The sequence below is a fragment of the Neophocaena asiaeorientalis genome, unplaced genomic scaffold (assembly GCF_003031525.2).
Source record: "Neophocaena asiaeorientalis asiaeorientalis breed wild unplaced genomic scaffold, Neophocaena_asiaeorientalis_V1.1 scaffold777, whole genome shotgun sequence".
Taxonomy (NCBI): Eukaryota; Metazoa; Chordata; class Mammalia; order Artiodactyla; family Phocoenidae; genus Neophocaena; species Neophocaena asiaeorientalis.
Window position 1 is genome coordinate 295,395 of NW_020174940.1, and position 17,897 is coordinate 313,291.

Sequence of the window (17,897 nt, forward strand, 5' to 3'; positions counted from 1 at the left end):
CCCCCCCTTTTTTTTTTTTTTTAGAAAGATCAGATTACCAGTTGTCCTAGTGTGTCCCCACATTCTGGATTTATCAGATTATTTCCTTGTGTTGGTGTTAACTTAGTTCTTCTCTTCCTTATATTTCCTGTTAACACACCTACTTTTTAGCATCGTGTATTTTCAGGAACAATTACAGGAAAATATTGTTGTAATGCCAGAGAAAGTCCTGGAAAACCACTTAGCAACTCTGATCAAACTTAGAATTTGCCATTCTTCTTTGTATTAGGAGGCTAAGTAGCCCATTCCTATGACTAAAATCATCAAGGACTTTATTCACACTACTCTGCATTAGGTTCCTTTTAGATTCATAAAATTTCCCTCCCTTTAAAAAAAAATGTGGAGCCCTTCCATTCAATTTATTGGAATTAAAACTAGCTAAAATGTCAAAATTAAAAGATTATTCTTTCTTATTAAAAAAGTAGTGTATCTCTAGAATCATGCTGTTTAGTACAATCACTGCTTGTGGCTTTTGAATACTTGAAATGTGACAAGTCTGATTTGAGATTTCAAAGGTTAAGATGACAAAAAGGATATAAATTACCTCATTACTAACTTTTATATTGATTATATGTTGAAATGATATTTTGGATATATTGGGCTAAAATACATTGTTAAAGTCAGTTTCACCTTTTTGCTTATTAAACTATGGCCACTAAAAAGTGTAAAAATTACATCTTTGGCTCACATTTGTGGCTCAGATTATGTTTCTGTTGCACAGCGCTGCTCTACAAGTTCAGGGAGTAAGTTGTGCTCTAGAAACTCTAAGTATGCATACATTAAACAGCCTTTCTCACTTATTTAACCCTCTCCTGGATCCTTAGCCTTTAGAAATGTTCTGTACAGTTTAGTGTTAAGTGAACCTTCCTACTTAACTATTCTGTGGAATGGCTGATGAAGATAAGTATAGCATCTTTGTCAGAATCCTTTTCCTGGCCTCAGGAAAATAAAAAGTGATTGAACAAAGCTTCGTGAAGAAACCTTTAGAGATTTTAATTCTTCCTTTGGTAGTAACGATCAGATCTGAGCAATGGCTTTGTAAGGGGCCATTCTGCCTCTCCCTAAGGAATAGCCCCCACTGATTCCAGGGACCCGAATCATGCCCTCTAGCTGTGTCGAAATCTTTGGGTTTATTCTTCTGCGGTATCTTTTCCCCCTAGTCGTCTACTGGATTTTCTCCCCAGCTGAAAACAGACTGTCTTAACTTTTGAACTGACTCTGGGACAGGATCATCACCCAAGAGACCAAGACTTGCCAGATTTCCTCACCAAGTTCCTTAGAGGCAGTGATTCTACTTGTCTGAACACCTTACACTTACATGCCAGGCCTTGCACTGAGTGCTCTACACATAGGTAGAGTCTGCAGGTTATTTCTGTTTTGTAGGTAAGAAAACAGGCTCAGAAGAGTTAGGAGTCTTATCCCAGATTAAGTGGCACTGTCCAGACTGGAACCCGGGTCTGCTTGCTTCTCAGTCCAAGCTACTAGAGTAGGGAGAGGACCCTCATGTGCAGGAAGCATATAGTTAACCCTGTGGGCCTGCTTGGGTGGTTTAGAAGTTGTTACAGAGCTGTGAAAATTCTAACATGTTTGCATGAACAAAACATAGCCTAAGAATTTTAATGGCACTGAAAAAAGTGTGAGATGTGGGAACACTGTAAGGTGTGAAAGCAGAATTCTGGAGTTTTCCCTGTATAATCGAGGAAAGCTGAAAATTAAGGATCTTGTCCTTTTGACATAGTTGGTTAGGAGTATGACTCATTTTAACTATAGTCCATTCTCAGTTTTAATACTAGACTTCAATCTCAGTTTTTACGTAATGCAAATGTCTGCGTCATGTATTTTTACTAACTCTAACGGTCTTTGCATCTGTTAACAGAGATAAGGCCTGACATTTGTCATTCTGAATTTCAGTGATGTGGAGATTTAAATAGTTTAAACTTTGGTCTTTTGGTTTTTAAAAAACAATTATTGCTTTATTGAAAACATTTTATTAAGTAAATGTATATTTGGCAAAATGCCTCTTTTACTTTTTTGTACAGAAAAGATCTTTTTAGCAAAATTGTTAAATTATTCATTAAAATACCCATATGTTGATGTTAATATTTTTGAACCCAGGGCATCTTCAGTATCATAAATATGCATAAGGTAAGATCTAGCATATTAATGATCCCCTTAGAAATTATATTGATCATAATCATAAGATCTTACAATTTTTCAAAAGGAAAGAAAATTATTTTTTAAGGAATCAGATTATATAGATGAATTCTGCTTTATTCCAAATATTTTGTTTTATAAACTAGCTCATGATATTCAGATACCCTAATGTGCTTTTTTCCCCCTAGCCTGTTAAATGTAATTCACCAAACCCCCCCAAATTAGGTTTATTTAACTTTTGAAGAGCAAAGCTAATGTTTTAATGAGAGAAGATGTTAGTTCTCCTTCATTGAGAATATATTTGGATTTAGCAAATCATATCTGCATTTTATAAAAGTTTGTTGTTATAAGGATATTTACAGCCTTGAGATAATTTTGATAGTCCATTGAAAAAAGATAAGTTCATTACTAGTGAGTATTAATCCTAGGATCAGAGTGAAAATGCTTCAGAAAGGCTAACACTTTTTTTTTTTTAATGTCTTTTACTTAAGGACCAGAATTTGTGGCTTTAAAAGCTACAGTTTAAAATGGGGTAAGGTGTCCTGGACTCACCTTGAAACTGATAGAATTTAAGGATTACAAATTAAGTATCCAAGTATACCTTACTAAGACCCTTAGTACCTTCCTAAGAACATGGTAGCTCTCAGAACTGGTCTTCACAAAGCACTGATAATCTTCCAAATATTTCTCTATCAGCATAGTTGATTTATATAGCATTAACAATGGACTATGACACATAAGGAAATTTATTCTTAACGTGTCGTGCTTGGGTGGTGCGATATCTTGGTTGAGGCACAACCCACTTGGTAATGAAATTGCCTGGGCAAGGACACATCTATGTAAAAATGTAGGGGCTGTGTAACCCTCAGAATTCCTTCACTTAGGCACTGCAACATGATTTGACTAATCTAGCATTTGACCAATCCAAAATTTCTGTCCAGAAACCAAACCATTAACTTTAGTGTTACCACAGTTTAGCCCCAAAACTCGAAAAAAGTAATTATTTCTAATGACTTAAACTACAGCCAGACAAATCTAGAGGAAAAAACAAATTTCCCTCTAACCCTCACAGTTTTAGAAGAAACAAGCAGTGCTGTATTTGACAATAAAAATATTTTTTAGAAGACAGTAACTTGGATTTCCAATGTGAAATTTGATTAGAATTTCTAATAAGCTTGAGTTGTTTTTGAAAAAGTTTTAAATCCTCTTCATATATTAAATAGTACTTATACAGCTATAAACTTGAAATTACTTAACAATCAGCTCACTTGCCCCTTGGAGTGAAAGCACAGAGATTAGCAGGTTTTTGTTTGAAACTAGGTCAGTGGGTTAAGCGTACTTTCTCAGTCAATGTCTTTTTCTGCATCAGTCTCTTTTTTATCGACCCCTCCCTCCCAGCCCCATGGACTTGGATGATTGTGATTAATACATGTGCACTTCTTTAAAAATCACCCAAGGTGTTTTTCTCCTCTCCAGTCTTCTGCCCTTTGCGTATAGATATGGACCGCTCTTATTTTCCACCTTTGACTTGCATTCACTCCAGGTTCCTGGAGTTGACTAGGTGTTGACTGCTGTGAAATCCCCTGGGAAAGAGACTATTAGAAGGTTGTATTAAGCTGGTAGGAACCTACTGAAAATGGGAGTTAAAAAATTCAACCTACCTTGCTGATTTTCCTTTTAAATAAAAGGGAGATGAAGACAAAAGCATAGAATTGGAAACTAACTGTGGAGTAACAGGAGAGGAAGACATGGAATGGGGACAGCCACATTTACTTGTAAAAGGAGAAAATCTTTTTAATGAATTGGGAAATAAAGAGAGGGAGAGAAACCAAATGATACGCAGAAATCGAAAAGGATCAGAGAATTCAGAAAATGACTGGAGAAAAGGTTAGGAGCAGGAAAGGAACCAGGGGGGTATATTAAGATTTTAGGCTTTAAAGTTTTAATTCTCAATATTTACCCAGAAAATGTTACATGTGTCATAGGTAAGCCTTGCTCATTCAGAAGTTAGTTCTAGGATTAAACCTTTTATTTGACTTTCCTTCTGCTCTTCCGTATTTATAAATAAAATATTGACATAGTTGAGAGTATTTCCATAAGTAGGGAAAAATTGTGTAAAAAAAGTTGTGAATTCTAGAACTTAGTTGTACTATCTACATATTAGTGTAATCAGGTGATAAGATATTCTTAAGTCTTTTACATTATTTTCTACCTTTTAGGCTTGTGCACTCATTTAATTTCTAGTGGTGCTCTATTACTGTTGTACCAAAATTGGAAGGAAATTAGACTTTCTAAGCCTATTTATTTATCTATCTGTTTGTTTATTTTTGGCCTTGCAGTGCAGCTTGTGGGGTCTTAGTTCCCCGACCAGAGATCGAACCTGGGCCCTTGGCAGTGAAAGTGCCAAGTCCTCACCACTGGACCCCCAGGGAATTCCCTAAGCACATTTATTTATTTATTTATAATTAATTTTTATTGGAGTATAGTTGATGTACAATGTTGTGTTAGTTTCTGCTGTACAGCAAAGTGAATCAGTTACACATACACATATATCCACTCTTTAGATTCTATTCCCATATAGGTCATTACAGAGTATTAAGTAGAGTTCCCTGTGCTATACAGTAGGTCCTTACTCGTTATCTATTTTATATATAGTAGTGTGTGTATATGTCAGTCCCAATCTCCCAGTTTATCCCTCCCACCCGCCCCCCTTTCCCCCTTGGTAACCGTAAGTTTATTTTCTACATATGAATCACATTTATTTTTGAGTTAAATATTTTTCACTATCTATAGAAAAGTTGAAGGGATAGAGGACTCACCAAATTGTGCTGAAACTCTTATAAGAATATTGTCGTGAGGGAGTCCTTTCCCTTTCCCCCATTTGCCCTGGTCACTTGCCTTCTGAAGCTGTCAATACCTTAGACTCTTGCCTACTTGGAGCAGACAGGATGTGTAATCCTTTTTAAAATTTGTTTTAACTGTTTGGTATTTGACTGCAATTATAGTGTTATTGAGAGGATTTGTGCTTAACAGGAGCTAATTTTTTAAAATAGCCTTATCCCTGGTCATTATTCAGTTTTTCAGGACAAAGGGATTAATTAAAGGTACTTTGTAACTAGCTTTTTTTGTGTCACATAAATCAATACAAGCTTCAGTAACTCAACCACTGCGCCACCAGGGAAGTCCTGAGCATGATTTTATAAATAAACCTCTGATACCAGGGTAGATGCTTTTGCAGTACAACATATAAAGACTTCCACATTTTACTGAATATCAAAATTAATATCAAATATAGCTGTGGTTCCCAAAGACATAATTTGTTTTCGCACTAAAGCTCCATGACAGTAACTGCTTTATTTCTGGGTATTTCTTTTGAGAATACTGAATCATGGAGGAAGGATGATAAAACTGACAGCCAAGACTCAGTCTTCCTTCCACATGACACCTTATACTCATTGTTGCAAAAATTAGGTTAGCAGTTTTGGATGTAGGAGGGCCAGAGAGATGTCTGTTCGTGCAACTTACACCTTTTATAAAGGGAAAATACCTAAACTGAAGGCTCCATGGTCACACAGTGACTTGGGGACAGTGTCAAGTCTAAAACCTGGGATCTTGAGTTCAGAGATTATTCTAACCCTCAGTCTTCACCCCTCCCACCTCCCTACAACTGGATAAACTAATCAAAGGCCTTTTGTTTCTTTGGTTTAGTATATTGGGCATTTAAAAAATCCTTTTGAAAGGTGAAACAGCTGATAATACCTTAAATTGGCTGGCTGAAAGCCTAAAATAATTTTTTAAACTATAGCCTGTTTTAGTAGATACTTTTAAATTGTAGATTTTTAATCAAATAAAGGTAGTAAGCTGTATGGAAATGCCTGTTTTAATTATATTGCCTGCTTCATTTTAATTCTTTCAAAATTAAGAGCAGTATAAACAAATTACCTTTAAAAGTTAAAAAGTTAGTAAGTGGATTATATAACATTTTGACAGTGAGAAGAGAATCATGGAATTTTTACCCAGTGCTAATGGCTAGCTATTATTTCTTTGACTTAATAAACATATTTAGAGGAATCACATTCAAAATTATTAATTTCTCACATTTTCTCTACACGCATATGTGCATGCACACAATTTCCTTAAACCAAAAGATTAGAGGAGGAAATGGCCAATTTAAAATGTTCAGATCACTGTTTTTAAGAGGTAATAAATACTTTCACTTCAAAATGCTTGTCATAATACAACTTTTTTAAATATCAAAGCAAGAAAAGTGATAATCTTTCCAAGTTTTAAAATAAGACAGCTTTTTAAATCCTAGGAAGGATAAGGAAAGTAATTCAGAACATGAAAGAAATGTCATTCTTTCCATCTTTCTTTTGAGAGAGCCTGATACACAGATAGTTAAACTGTTATATGAGGAGCAAATGATGAGAGAAATGCTTTCTCTGTGAAAAGATGAGCCACACGTTTCTTTTTGGATAGCTCCCTTCATTAATGCATTTTAAGTGATTCCATTCACAAAGAAGCTTTTGGCCCTACACTTTTTGTTTTAAAGCAGAGTGTATCTGTAATTACTTTGTCCAGGATTATCACAGATTCATTAATTTCCTGTTTCTATCATGAATGGAGAAGCTAGTTATGCTTATTGATATTGTGTGGTTTTAGAGGAAAATTGCAGCAATAAGTAGCCCTGGGAAAAGGCAAGGTAGGTCTAGAACTTCTAGCCTTGGCAGAGAGAAGTAGGAGCTAAATTTCTTTGGTTAGAATATCTCTTAGGGTATAATAGCTATCTCAAAAGGCACAACTTCCATTATTGTGGGTTTAGAGGTAGAACAGATCAGGTAAAGATGTAGCTTTGACTGGGACTTCAACATAGTGCTGAAGTGATTCTTGTAAACTCATTGGAACCCAAATATCAAAGGAGCACAATAGAATGAATAGGGAGAGGACAAAGGGACCAGAAGATTGGGTATATAAAAAAAAGAAAAGGCTAGGAAGTGACTCTAGGAAGCCATTAAGCTGGCCCAGTTTGACATGATCTGCAAGAACCTGGGGTTGGAAGGTGGAAAGCCATTGTAGGCCATTCTGCCTAGTCTTCGTGTGATGCTGGAATTCCTCTCCAGCCCTCCTGATAGGTGGCCACACCTGCACTACCTTCAGTGGCAGGATGCTAGACTCCAGAAGTAGACAGTTCTTCACTTTGGGAACATGTACCTGTACCCTTTTTACTGTAGACCCTGTAGAAAAGCCCAATACAGACCTATTTCGAATCTCAAAAGGGCAAGCCCCTCACGAGCTCACTGGTAACTATATGTTGTACTCGTATTATATACATTTTCCCCCTGCATATACTGCTGACTGCAAAACAGTCCATTTTTATTTTTTGAGAGTATTATATATACAGTTCTGCAGGTTTTGTCATTTTGACATTTTGAATGTCTGTGTTAACTGCATGTGGATTAATCTCATTCCTTTTAACGATTGCATGTTATATACCAGAGTTTGGTCAACCAATTTCATATTAATAGATATGTGAGTTGTGCCCAGTTTTTGTGCTCTTACAAATAATAATGCAGTGAACATCCATTATGTTGTCAGTCCTAATTGCAAAGCTTTTCCTTATATTGGCCTAAAGTCTTTCTCTTAACTTCTACTTATTGGTCCTGAAAACAGTTGCCATCTTTCTCTCCTGAGTCTTCTCGTGGATTGAAACATTCTTCATCTGTTTGACCGCTCTTCCTGTGATTTGGATCTCTTTGCTGTCTTCTCGACATGATCCACTTTGTTGTCTAAAGTACACTGGTGGAGTTGAACACTTAGTTGTGGTTTCACCTGAACAGAGAGGGTGGGACTGTCTAATTCAGTCCATGATTTTATTAGTTCTTAAAGACTGTCATATCACATTGTTGGTTCGCAGTGAGGATAGAGTCAGTTAAAGCTTTACATTTGGAGTTTGTGGATCCCTGGAACATCTGATAAAAGCTTTGGACTTCCCCCCTCTCCCCCAAATGCATTAACATAACTACTGTTGCAATTTCAGGTGGTTCATGGGTCCCTAGTGTTTCTGTTTTCTTTATGACTAAGCTTTGTTGATTACTTTGCTGAAGTCATAGGTTCTCTCATTCTGTAACAGTGTTACATCATCAAAAATTAAACCAGAAATGGTCAGTCTTGGCATTACTGGGTGAGTCTGTGTTGCCTCCTAGTTTGTAGTGCTTTCTTATATGCAAGTGCTAACTAGTTTTTAACAATGCAGGATCAGGCTCAAGCTAACCAGTCTTAGTTCGGAAATCTGTCTGGTTTCTAAGTCCTCTGCCATCCTTCATGATTCCACACACATTACAGAGAGCAGTTAAGCAACCTTATCTGTGAAGGCTCCTAGGATCCCAGGACGTGATTTGTGAGATCAGATGACTTGAACTCGGTGAGAATATCTGCCTGGTTTTTCTTTTTTCTCAGCCATCTTGGATTTAAGTTTTTTCTTAGTTATTGTGTTTGATCTTCAGATTGGAAAGAATATAATATTCTTAGTTGAGAATGGGAATAAGATAGGAGGCTGTTTCTCTTTATCTTTGTTAATATTACATTAAGCACCTCATCCAGGGGGGAATTCACTTTTTCCTCTACTTTTTTTTTTTTACTTTAACCTCTAAAATGCCATTTATTCACTATCTGGCACTTTGTAAAGTCACAATTCCTCCTAAGGCTTTAGCTTTGTTCACAATATTCTTACAGCTCCATTTCACTCTTTATAATACTTGTTTTATGTGCCTGTTTTTTACCATCTGTCGTAAGTGGTTTTTTAACATCCGAATTCCAGAAAGCTCTCTGCAGCACATCAGATTTTTTAGATACTTTCCCCCTTTCTTCCCCTCATCAGTATGTTTTGCAATTATGTAGTCAGCATTATGCTTTTGAGAGCCTCCAAGCCTTCTCGAGCTTCTTTACACAGTTTCTGATCTTGGAATTGATCCTATTTTTCCTTTGAAATCTTGAAATCTGCCTATCCATTATGGGCAGCATTCCCCTTTCTTTCTTGATCTCCAAACAACACGGCTGCTTCCTCTAAAGCTTCCTCCTACTTGCATGTCATCAGTCATGCTTTTCTGGTGAGGATTAGGTACAGAGTAACAGTTTTTCTCATTTCTCCTCTACTTTCTGGAAGACTGAATATTTACACAAACAAACGCACAGCATCAGATGCATTAACGTAAATTGAGTGACACTTCCACAGATGTACCCTGGTCAGTAATAATAGCTAATAACAGCCGTAATTTTTTCTGCACTGCCACATGACAGGCACCATACTAAGTCCTTTCCGTGTAGGATTATCTTGCCTGTCTCCTACCTTAGGGTTATGAGGTGTAGGTGCTATTGTCCCAGTAATACAGATGAGGAAACTGGCTTAAAGATACTGAGTCACTTGCCCAAAATCACAGAGCTTGTGAGTGGCAAAGTCAGATATTTCCTAAATCGAATTCTTAATCACCATACTGGGCTGCTTGATGTCATGCTTAATTACTATGCTGATTCTGTTACTTCAAAACCTGTGAGGCAGTCAGACTACTGGCTGTGCACAGTAGGCCCTTAAATATTTAATTTGTTAGCCTAATGACCCCTCTAAGAGGAAAGATCGTATAATTGTTTTTAATACAAAGAATTAATCATACGATCACAATGGTTGGACATACAACCTAATTCCTCCTAGCAAAATAACTGTGAAAGAAATCAGCAAATAATAATAGTGAACAATTTCAATAAAGAGAAAAAGTAAAAAATCTGTCGATTTTATCTCTACAGGATCCAAATGGTAACCATCCAAATCCTAGCCCTCTTATCTCACCCTTGTCATTATGATACAGGCTGTTTCTGCTTGGTTTCCAACTTCCTACCTCTTTCACAAAACATCCTTTGAATGTTTTGGACCAGTTTGATATGTTCTGTATCTAAAGTTCATAGCACTCACAGATGTGCTATACAGCTTCATACCTAACTGTCAATTGCCTCATTTTACTTAAAACTGGTAGATGTGTATTTGTTTTCATTTCCTGAAATATACTCTAAGTTCTCTGAGGAAATGGACCACATCTTATACTCTTTTTTTTTTCATCTCCCCACAGTAGTTAGCATGATACTTAAAAGTGCTTCATAAGATGTTAGCAGTCATTATAATTAGGTAGTTCCAACCCCAAAAACAAAAAGGAAAAAGTTTGACCTTTTCTTGTCAACTGAATTATTACTATAGGAGTTAATGATATCACACCAAGTTTTTATGTCAAAAACCAACTGAGAATTTTGTGTGTATTTAAATTTTTACTAACTCACTAACTTAATTCCCCAAATTATTCAGCCATGGGTGTTCTTACAGTGTTCCTTGTGGTTAAGAAAACCAAGGCCAACATTTCCTCTACTGTGAAACCTCTACTTGTCCTCGTATAGCCACCACTTGTAGCCCAGGGCCCGACATATATTAGATGATTAATACATTTTGTTAGAGGAATTTAGCTTGTGCCTGGAAAATAACTTGTTTACTTTTAAAAAGATTGGGAATGTGCATAAATTAGTACAAATAGAAATTACAAAAACAAATATGATAAAAGCTTTGTCAAAAAAATAATAAAAAGAAAGTATGTGATCTTAACAGGAAATCAGTTTTAGTAAAGTAGCTTAAAATCATAAGCTAATCATCTTAGTGGGCTTTGATATTTTGTTTGCCATTGATGTTTTGTTTTTTGTTTTTGTTGTTAAATTCTTTTACTTGTATTCTTAGGTTAAGACATCAGAATTTTATAGATACTCCCGACAGCTGCGCTATGAAGTTGACCAAGCCTTGAATTACTTTCAGAACGTTCACCAGCAGCCTCTGTTGGACATGAAATCAAGCCGCATCCGCTCTGCCAAACCCCAAACTACAGTATTCCGAGGCATGATTGGACATAGCATGGTTAACAGTAAAATACTTCTCTTAAAGAAACCAAGAGTCTGGTGGGAACTGGAGGGCCCACAGTACCTCTGCATCCGGACTGCCTTGCTATCGTGAATAACTTCGTGTTCTTGTTGGGTGGGGAAGAACTGGGCCCAGATGGCGAATTCCATGCTTCTTCCAAAGTGTTCAGGTATGACCCAAGACAAAACCCTTGGCTCCGGATGGCAGACATGTCTGTACCACGTTCAGAATTTGCAGTTGGTGTTATTGGAAAGTTTATTTACGCTGTAGCAGGCAGAACCAGAGATGAGACTTTCTATTCAACAGAGAGATATGATATCACCAATGATAAATGGGAATTTGTGGATCCTTATCCAGTTAACAAGTATGGACATGAGGGGACAGTGCTCAATAACAAGCTGTTTATCACTGGTGGAATCACCTCATCTTCCACCTCCAAACAAGTGTGCGTGTTTCACCCCAGTAAAGAAGGGACCATAGAACAGCGGACCAGGAGAACTCAAGTAGTTACCAACTGTTGGGAGAATAAGAGCAAAATGAATTACGCTAGATGTTTTCACAAGATGATTTCTTACAACGGCAAGCTTTATGTCTTCGGTGGTGTCTGTGTGATCTTGAGGGCCTCTTTTGAGTCTCAGGGATGCCCTTCCACAGAAGTGTACAACCCAGAGACTGATCAGTGGACCATCTTGGCGTCCATGCCAATTGGTAGAAGTGGCCACGGTGTGACTGTGCTGGACAAACAGATAATGGTTCTTGGAGGCCTTTGCTACAATGGTCATTACAGCGATTCTATTCTCACTTTTGATCCGGATGAAAACAAATGGAAGGAAGATGAGTACCCGCGGATGCCCTGCAAGCTGGATGGTTTACAAGTATGCAACCTGCATTTTCCAGAATATATACTGGATGAGGTCAGACGTTGCAACTAATGGCATCTTTCTCCCTTCAATAAAGCCAAACAAAAAATTTGTTTGAGACAAAGTAGTTAATTAAAACACATAAAGAAGAACCTCACTAGTTTTACTATCAAAGCCATTGGTCTAATACATGAAAATGTTTTCATTCTGTTCTCACATCCTTTTTTTTCTTTTTAGTGGCCTCAAACTCATGCAATAAGTCAATTCTAAGCACTAGCTCTTGAAACTACTTCCAGAAGCAGTTTAACAGAACGATTCACTTATCTGGGAAGTTGATGTTATGCTTTAAACATTTCTTTCAAATGTCAGTGTAGGAGTCATGCACCTTCTAAGAGAAGACCTGATAAGTGCCACTGGATGTAATTTCAGTTCCTATCTCTATCTGAAATCTTTTTGAACATTTATTTCGGCGTATTGCAGTCTGTTAGACTTTGATTTTATTTTTTAAGTTTAAAACTCTTGACCTTTTTGCATGGCTTTTTGCTGAAAATGCAAAAATATAAATTTTCTACAAATTTAACTTTTTCATATTCAGAACACTATTTCTAAGCTGCCTTCTCTTATCTGCATTGTGTTAGTGAAAGCATATCCATACTTGCTTACATCTTATGAATATATAAGGCACACCCCCTTTTATGCGTGGTTAGGATTCTATATTTTTAAGCTAGTGCACTTGCACAGCGAAACATTGGGATTGGCTTTAGAAATCAAGTTAATATTCTTTTGTATATGAGACTTAAATTTTTATTAAGTGGTCCTATCATTTACTTTCAGTTTCTAAAAACGAAATTCAGTATCCTGTTTCCCATGGTAATATGGGTAAAAGCCTTTTTCTACATCTTAAAAATCATTTTTAGTCATTTTACTTTTGAAAGGCTAATCTAGGAGTTAGATTAGCCGTTTAATTCTTTTTCTAATATATTAGTTGGCTTAGTGTTTTATATGTGTGCCGTCTTGCTTTAAAGAAAATAACAGTAACGTCTTCATTATTTTCCTCATTGTTGTCTTTTGCTGGAAAAGACCGAGACAGGGAACCCCATCAGGCTTTTACACTCCAGTGGTGGTTCTCTTTAATTGCTTAGATATGACTTCGTAGTCCTAGTTAAAGTAAGATCTGGGCAAACAATTGAATATTCTTGGTCTTCATTGTAAAAACACAAGGCCAAGGTCAAAGTTCATGTTTTGGAAAATTTGTGAAATCTTTTAACTTGAACTAACTCTGGGTTTAGCTTCACACATACATCATGTCTGACCTGATGTCAGCTGTAATCAGTTTTGAGCTTTAAGAATAGTTGTTATTGCTTGGGTTCTGAATGTATGAGAAAACTCTTCTGTTTATATGTAATGCTAATTTAGCTTATTTTAAATCCATGATTAACTTACATTCCCTTTTAAAATTATGGTTTAATTGCTGAAAGAGATTTATTTTTGTTATACTAAACTATGGAAAATTTTTTCATAGAATTTTTTTCAAGTTTATTTTTTGTGTGCTTCATTTGGAACCATTTTTGTTTATATACATTATATGTGCTCAAAATAGTTTTTTTTTAATTCAGTAAGATTTAAAACTATACAGTGTAATTGCTGTGATCTTTGTGTGTTAATTTTCACTTTACATTTTAAATGCCAGACTTTACAAAAATAGCTGATTTTTGTTAATTGCATCTTAATTAGAAACGTTTGTTCTCTTCCATGTCTTTGACCTTCTAAGTTTTTATTTTAATCTGCTTAAAGAAAATCCTTGCACTACAACCTTTTCATAAAATTCAAGATTCTCACGTTGAAGGTTTTGTATAGGAAGAAATACTACTGGTTTTTAAAAAGTAAAGCTTAATTAATAGAATTATTAGCTTTTCTTGAGACAGCTTTCTCTGTGTCCTCATTACTCTGTGTGAGTGTTACTATAATTTGTGAAATATTGACTGAGCCCTTCACTTATCTTTTCTAAAGCAGCACCTTTGGACACCTCATTCTGGGAAGCCTGCTCGAGTCATAGTAAAGGACACACATTTGTGTGGGGAGAAGTGGTAAAAATGGTTTTGTCTTAATTACATGAAACTAAGCTTTAAAATATTTTGTAACAAATTATTTGAGCTGCATTATCTAAACATGTCAAACGTTCAGTGGGACTATTTTTATATATGTATATGTGGTTGTAGGTCATAACATTTCAGTTTATAATATAAATTGTTATTTCAGTTTATAAGCTATCTCTCAGAAAAGACTAGCTCTTTTGAGAATACGTAATTTAAAATTTTAGACTGAAGTAAAACACAACATAGATAATAGTGTAAATTAGATATAAATGAGGGCTATATGGCAGTAAAACTGCTCGTGCCATTTTTCCTGTTTGCCTATTAAACATTTTTTATTTTTTTTTGTACTCTGAACATTTTTAGGGATCATACGTTCTATCAGATTAGAGTTGGTTTGGGGATAAATATCTTCTCAAAAGAGATTTATCTTAAAAATGAAAGTTCTGAAAAATTAGTTTATCAAGAGTTTATAAAGTCAAATATTCAATAGACATAGACTGGAATAGGTAAACTCATGGAAGTCGTTTCCTTTCAGTATACCAGTATAACTTCAGTATTACACGAGTAACATTGAGAGAATGCCGTCAGCTTTGTTTGTTCCTCCTTAATGTTCTTAGATTTTCTTTTTACATCTTTGGGAACAACTACATTAAAAACCTTATTAATCAGTATATCAGTAAGGATTAGGTGTTTGCTTTCTGAAGGAATGTTCCAGTGAGGTGATCAGAGAGGTTATTTTCTATCTAACTTGTATATGCCCTATACCCCTTGGGCATATTTTGTCTATAGAAAAAATATTTTGACCTTTAGGTACATTTTGGGCCAGTAGTCAAATAATCCTAGGGCCGATTTAAAAATCTTAGAATAATTTAAGGTTTGCCTTTTATACCTGTTTTGGAAGCCTTTACATTTTTGTCAGGTAATTTTTCCCAAGCCGTGAATATAATCTATTCAAAACATGTTTATGCTATCCATTCTGTTTTTAAATTGAAAAAAAATGTTAAAAGTGTTTATGAAGAAAAGTTTAAATAAAATATTTTTAATCTTTAAAATATACTTCATCTCTTATTATTTACTATCTTGATATAATCTGTCACTTTCAAAGTCGCTCATGACTTGATTAACAGTATACATTTTGTTTTCCTTCAGTGTGCCAAGGAAGTGCCACAAAAATGTAATTTCTACCGATGCTTTCAGCCACAGATTGAAATGAGAGCATTTGAGTGAAATTATTTACACTTACATGCAATGGAAATTTTATAGTGAAGCCAAGTAATTAAAGTTCCACTAACAGAGTTTTGCAGAATGGAAATAGAGAACTGAGAAAAAGCATTTATAAGCCCTCAAGGCTTAGTTTGGTGATTTTTAGATTTCCTTAGCATTTTTGATTCATTGTTCTTAAAGGTATTTCTGAAATTAGGGAATCCGGTAGAAATGAATCTGCTACAACACAAGCACTTGGATATATTTAGGCACACGTGTGCCTTCTTTAAAGGGACTCCTGAGAAACCTGGACAGGATTCCCTGGATCCTGGCCTCAAGCCACCTTTCCCGCCTCTTTCTGTCACTTCCCGCACTCTATTCTGTTGTGATCTTTGCTAATTTCCAGCTTCAAATCGCTTGCCTTGTTTCCCCTTCCCTGCTTGCAAAGTCCACTTATTTTGCAAAGCCCAACTCAAATGCGCTCCTCCCCTCCTGAAACCTGTTTTCTCTCTTCCATTGAGTTAACTGCCTCTTCTATGCTCCACACATTTATAGCTCTTATTTCATTTCATTTTGCATACTAGTTGGGTGTAATTCCTTCCACAATTAGATCATAGTCTCCTTGGATGAAGGGACCTTCTCTTATTCCTCTTTGTACCCTCATATCTAGCATGATACTTTTTGTACATAATAGGCACTGAGCTAAATGTTTATTGCTATATGAGTTACAAAAAGATTCTGTAGGCATTTGGAGGAGGGAGATAATATAGTTCCTCAGGGTTTTTGTCTCTGCTTTTTTCTCAGTCTATACATTCCCTGTCCAGTTTCACCCACATCTATGGCTTCACCTACCACTTTTATTCTGGTACCTGTTAAATCTCTATTTCTCAACCCAGAGTTCCAGCCATCTTCTGAACATCTCTCACATGTTTTATCGGAATCTCAAACTGAACAAGTGCAAACCTCAATACATTATCTTCTCCCCCCCAGACCTGCCCCTTGTCCTGTATTCCATGTATTATTATGTGGCGCTACCTTTGCCTTTCTCCCACTTCACCCCAACGTCTTCACCCACTCCTATCACTTTAAACTCTCAACTGCCCTCACCTTGCCATCCATACTGGCCTCCTGGAGTTTTCTCTCTGATCTTCTACCTCCACAATCCATTTTCTACACTGCTTCCAGAGTGAAATTTCAAAAGGTAAACCTGATCCTGAGATTCAACAGCCTTTAGTAATCCCCCTTCACCGCGAGAATAAGATTCAAACTCCCTAGCATGCCGTTCATACCTGTTCAGTCTCTCTTGTGCCCTATTCTCTAGCTATGCAAGCTGCTGGGAGTTCCCTGAATATGCCATGTTCTCTCCAGCCTCTCTGCCTTCACACATGATCTTTCCCTCTTCTTTTCCTGGCTAACCCTTTCTTGGCCTTCAAGAACCAGCCTGGGCATCATGGCCTTTGTCATCTTTTTTAAATGTCCCCTTGGTCTTACCATAGCACCTTGTGGATACCTAGACCCCACCTCCTCTAAAACTTGATTATAAATGTCTTCTTTACCTTACCTTTAACTGTACTCACTGAGGACAGATGCTGTCTTTTTATTTTCCAAGAGTCTGACTTAATGTCTGGCAGATGATAAGTCTGCCTTAATAAAAATAGAACCCAGAAACTTGGAAGATCACCAGTGAAATACTCCTGGTGAGGAGGGGCAGCTGTATTAGAGAGCTAGATTGTCTGCCAAAATTGACCTCCCAGAGGAATTTCCCTCCATTCAGTTTCCACTACCATCACTCCTATGTCTAAAAGGTTGATGCATACAGCTATCACAGTTGTCAACAGATAGTTCTTCCCTTAATATCCAGTATTTCTGACCCAGGCTGAAAATGTCAAATAAAATAAGACCAAAGGGTGTTTTGCAGATCATTAATCCCCTGAAATGCTCTTGGGGTTGGGGGGGGATACTGTTCAGTGGTCACGATAATCTGAGGAAACCCTACATATCATTTCTCTTTCTTAGAGAATCTCAAACATTAGCATGTTAAAAGCCTCTGAGAAGTCCTTATGTAAATTCCTTTGATTTTGTTTAGCTAGGTGTAAATCAAACATTTGACCACGGAGCTCTTTTTTTCATGGAATGTATATGATTCATGAATGCTCTTGAAAAAGCCTGGCTAAGGAGTAACTGAAAGAAAACAAGCACAGAGGACCACTGATTCAGGCCCTCTGGTTTACAAAGTAGGACTTAACTCCTGCAGCTCCAGTTAGCTTCCAGGCTTGAAGTGAAAATCTTGCCAAGGCAACATTACCCTGGGGATTTCACATCCTGAGGAAGGTCCCACCTTCTCCCCCCAGGAGTAAGATAAGTTTGTGTGATTACTTTGTACAACTTGTATGATTTAAGGAGCAGGACTTCCAGAATGGCCAACTAAGGAGCTCAGCAAATCCTCTCCCTAAAAAAACAATGATAAAAGTGAACAAACTTGTCAAAAAAAATGTAAAGACTCTGGAAATTGACCAAAGGCATCCAACAACTTGAGAAGCACTTATTCAAGAAAATGTACTGAACCTCAGTAAGGACAGTGGGAGTCTGATGTCTTAGCCT

The 17,897-nt window shown here is 36.5% G+C and overlaps 1 protein-coding gene across 1 annotated transcript in view; it reads left to right on the top strand.

The window, feature by feature from the left end:
- The window catches only part of LOC112411001 (kelch-like protein 15), a 22,396-nt gene extending 9,665 nt beyond the window's left edge, over window positions 1–12,731 (top strand). Inside the window, 2 exon segments of the mRNA XM_024761846.1 lie at window positions 10,961–11,195; window positions 11,198–12,731. Of these exon segments, the coding sequence (XP_024617614.1) occupies window positions 10,961–11,195; window positions 11,198–12,069 (1,107 nt within the window). The 3' untranslated portion in view covers window positions 12,070–12,731.
- Window positions 12,732–17,897: the final 5,166 nt, after the last annotated feature.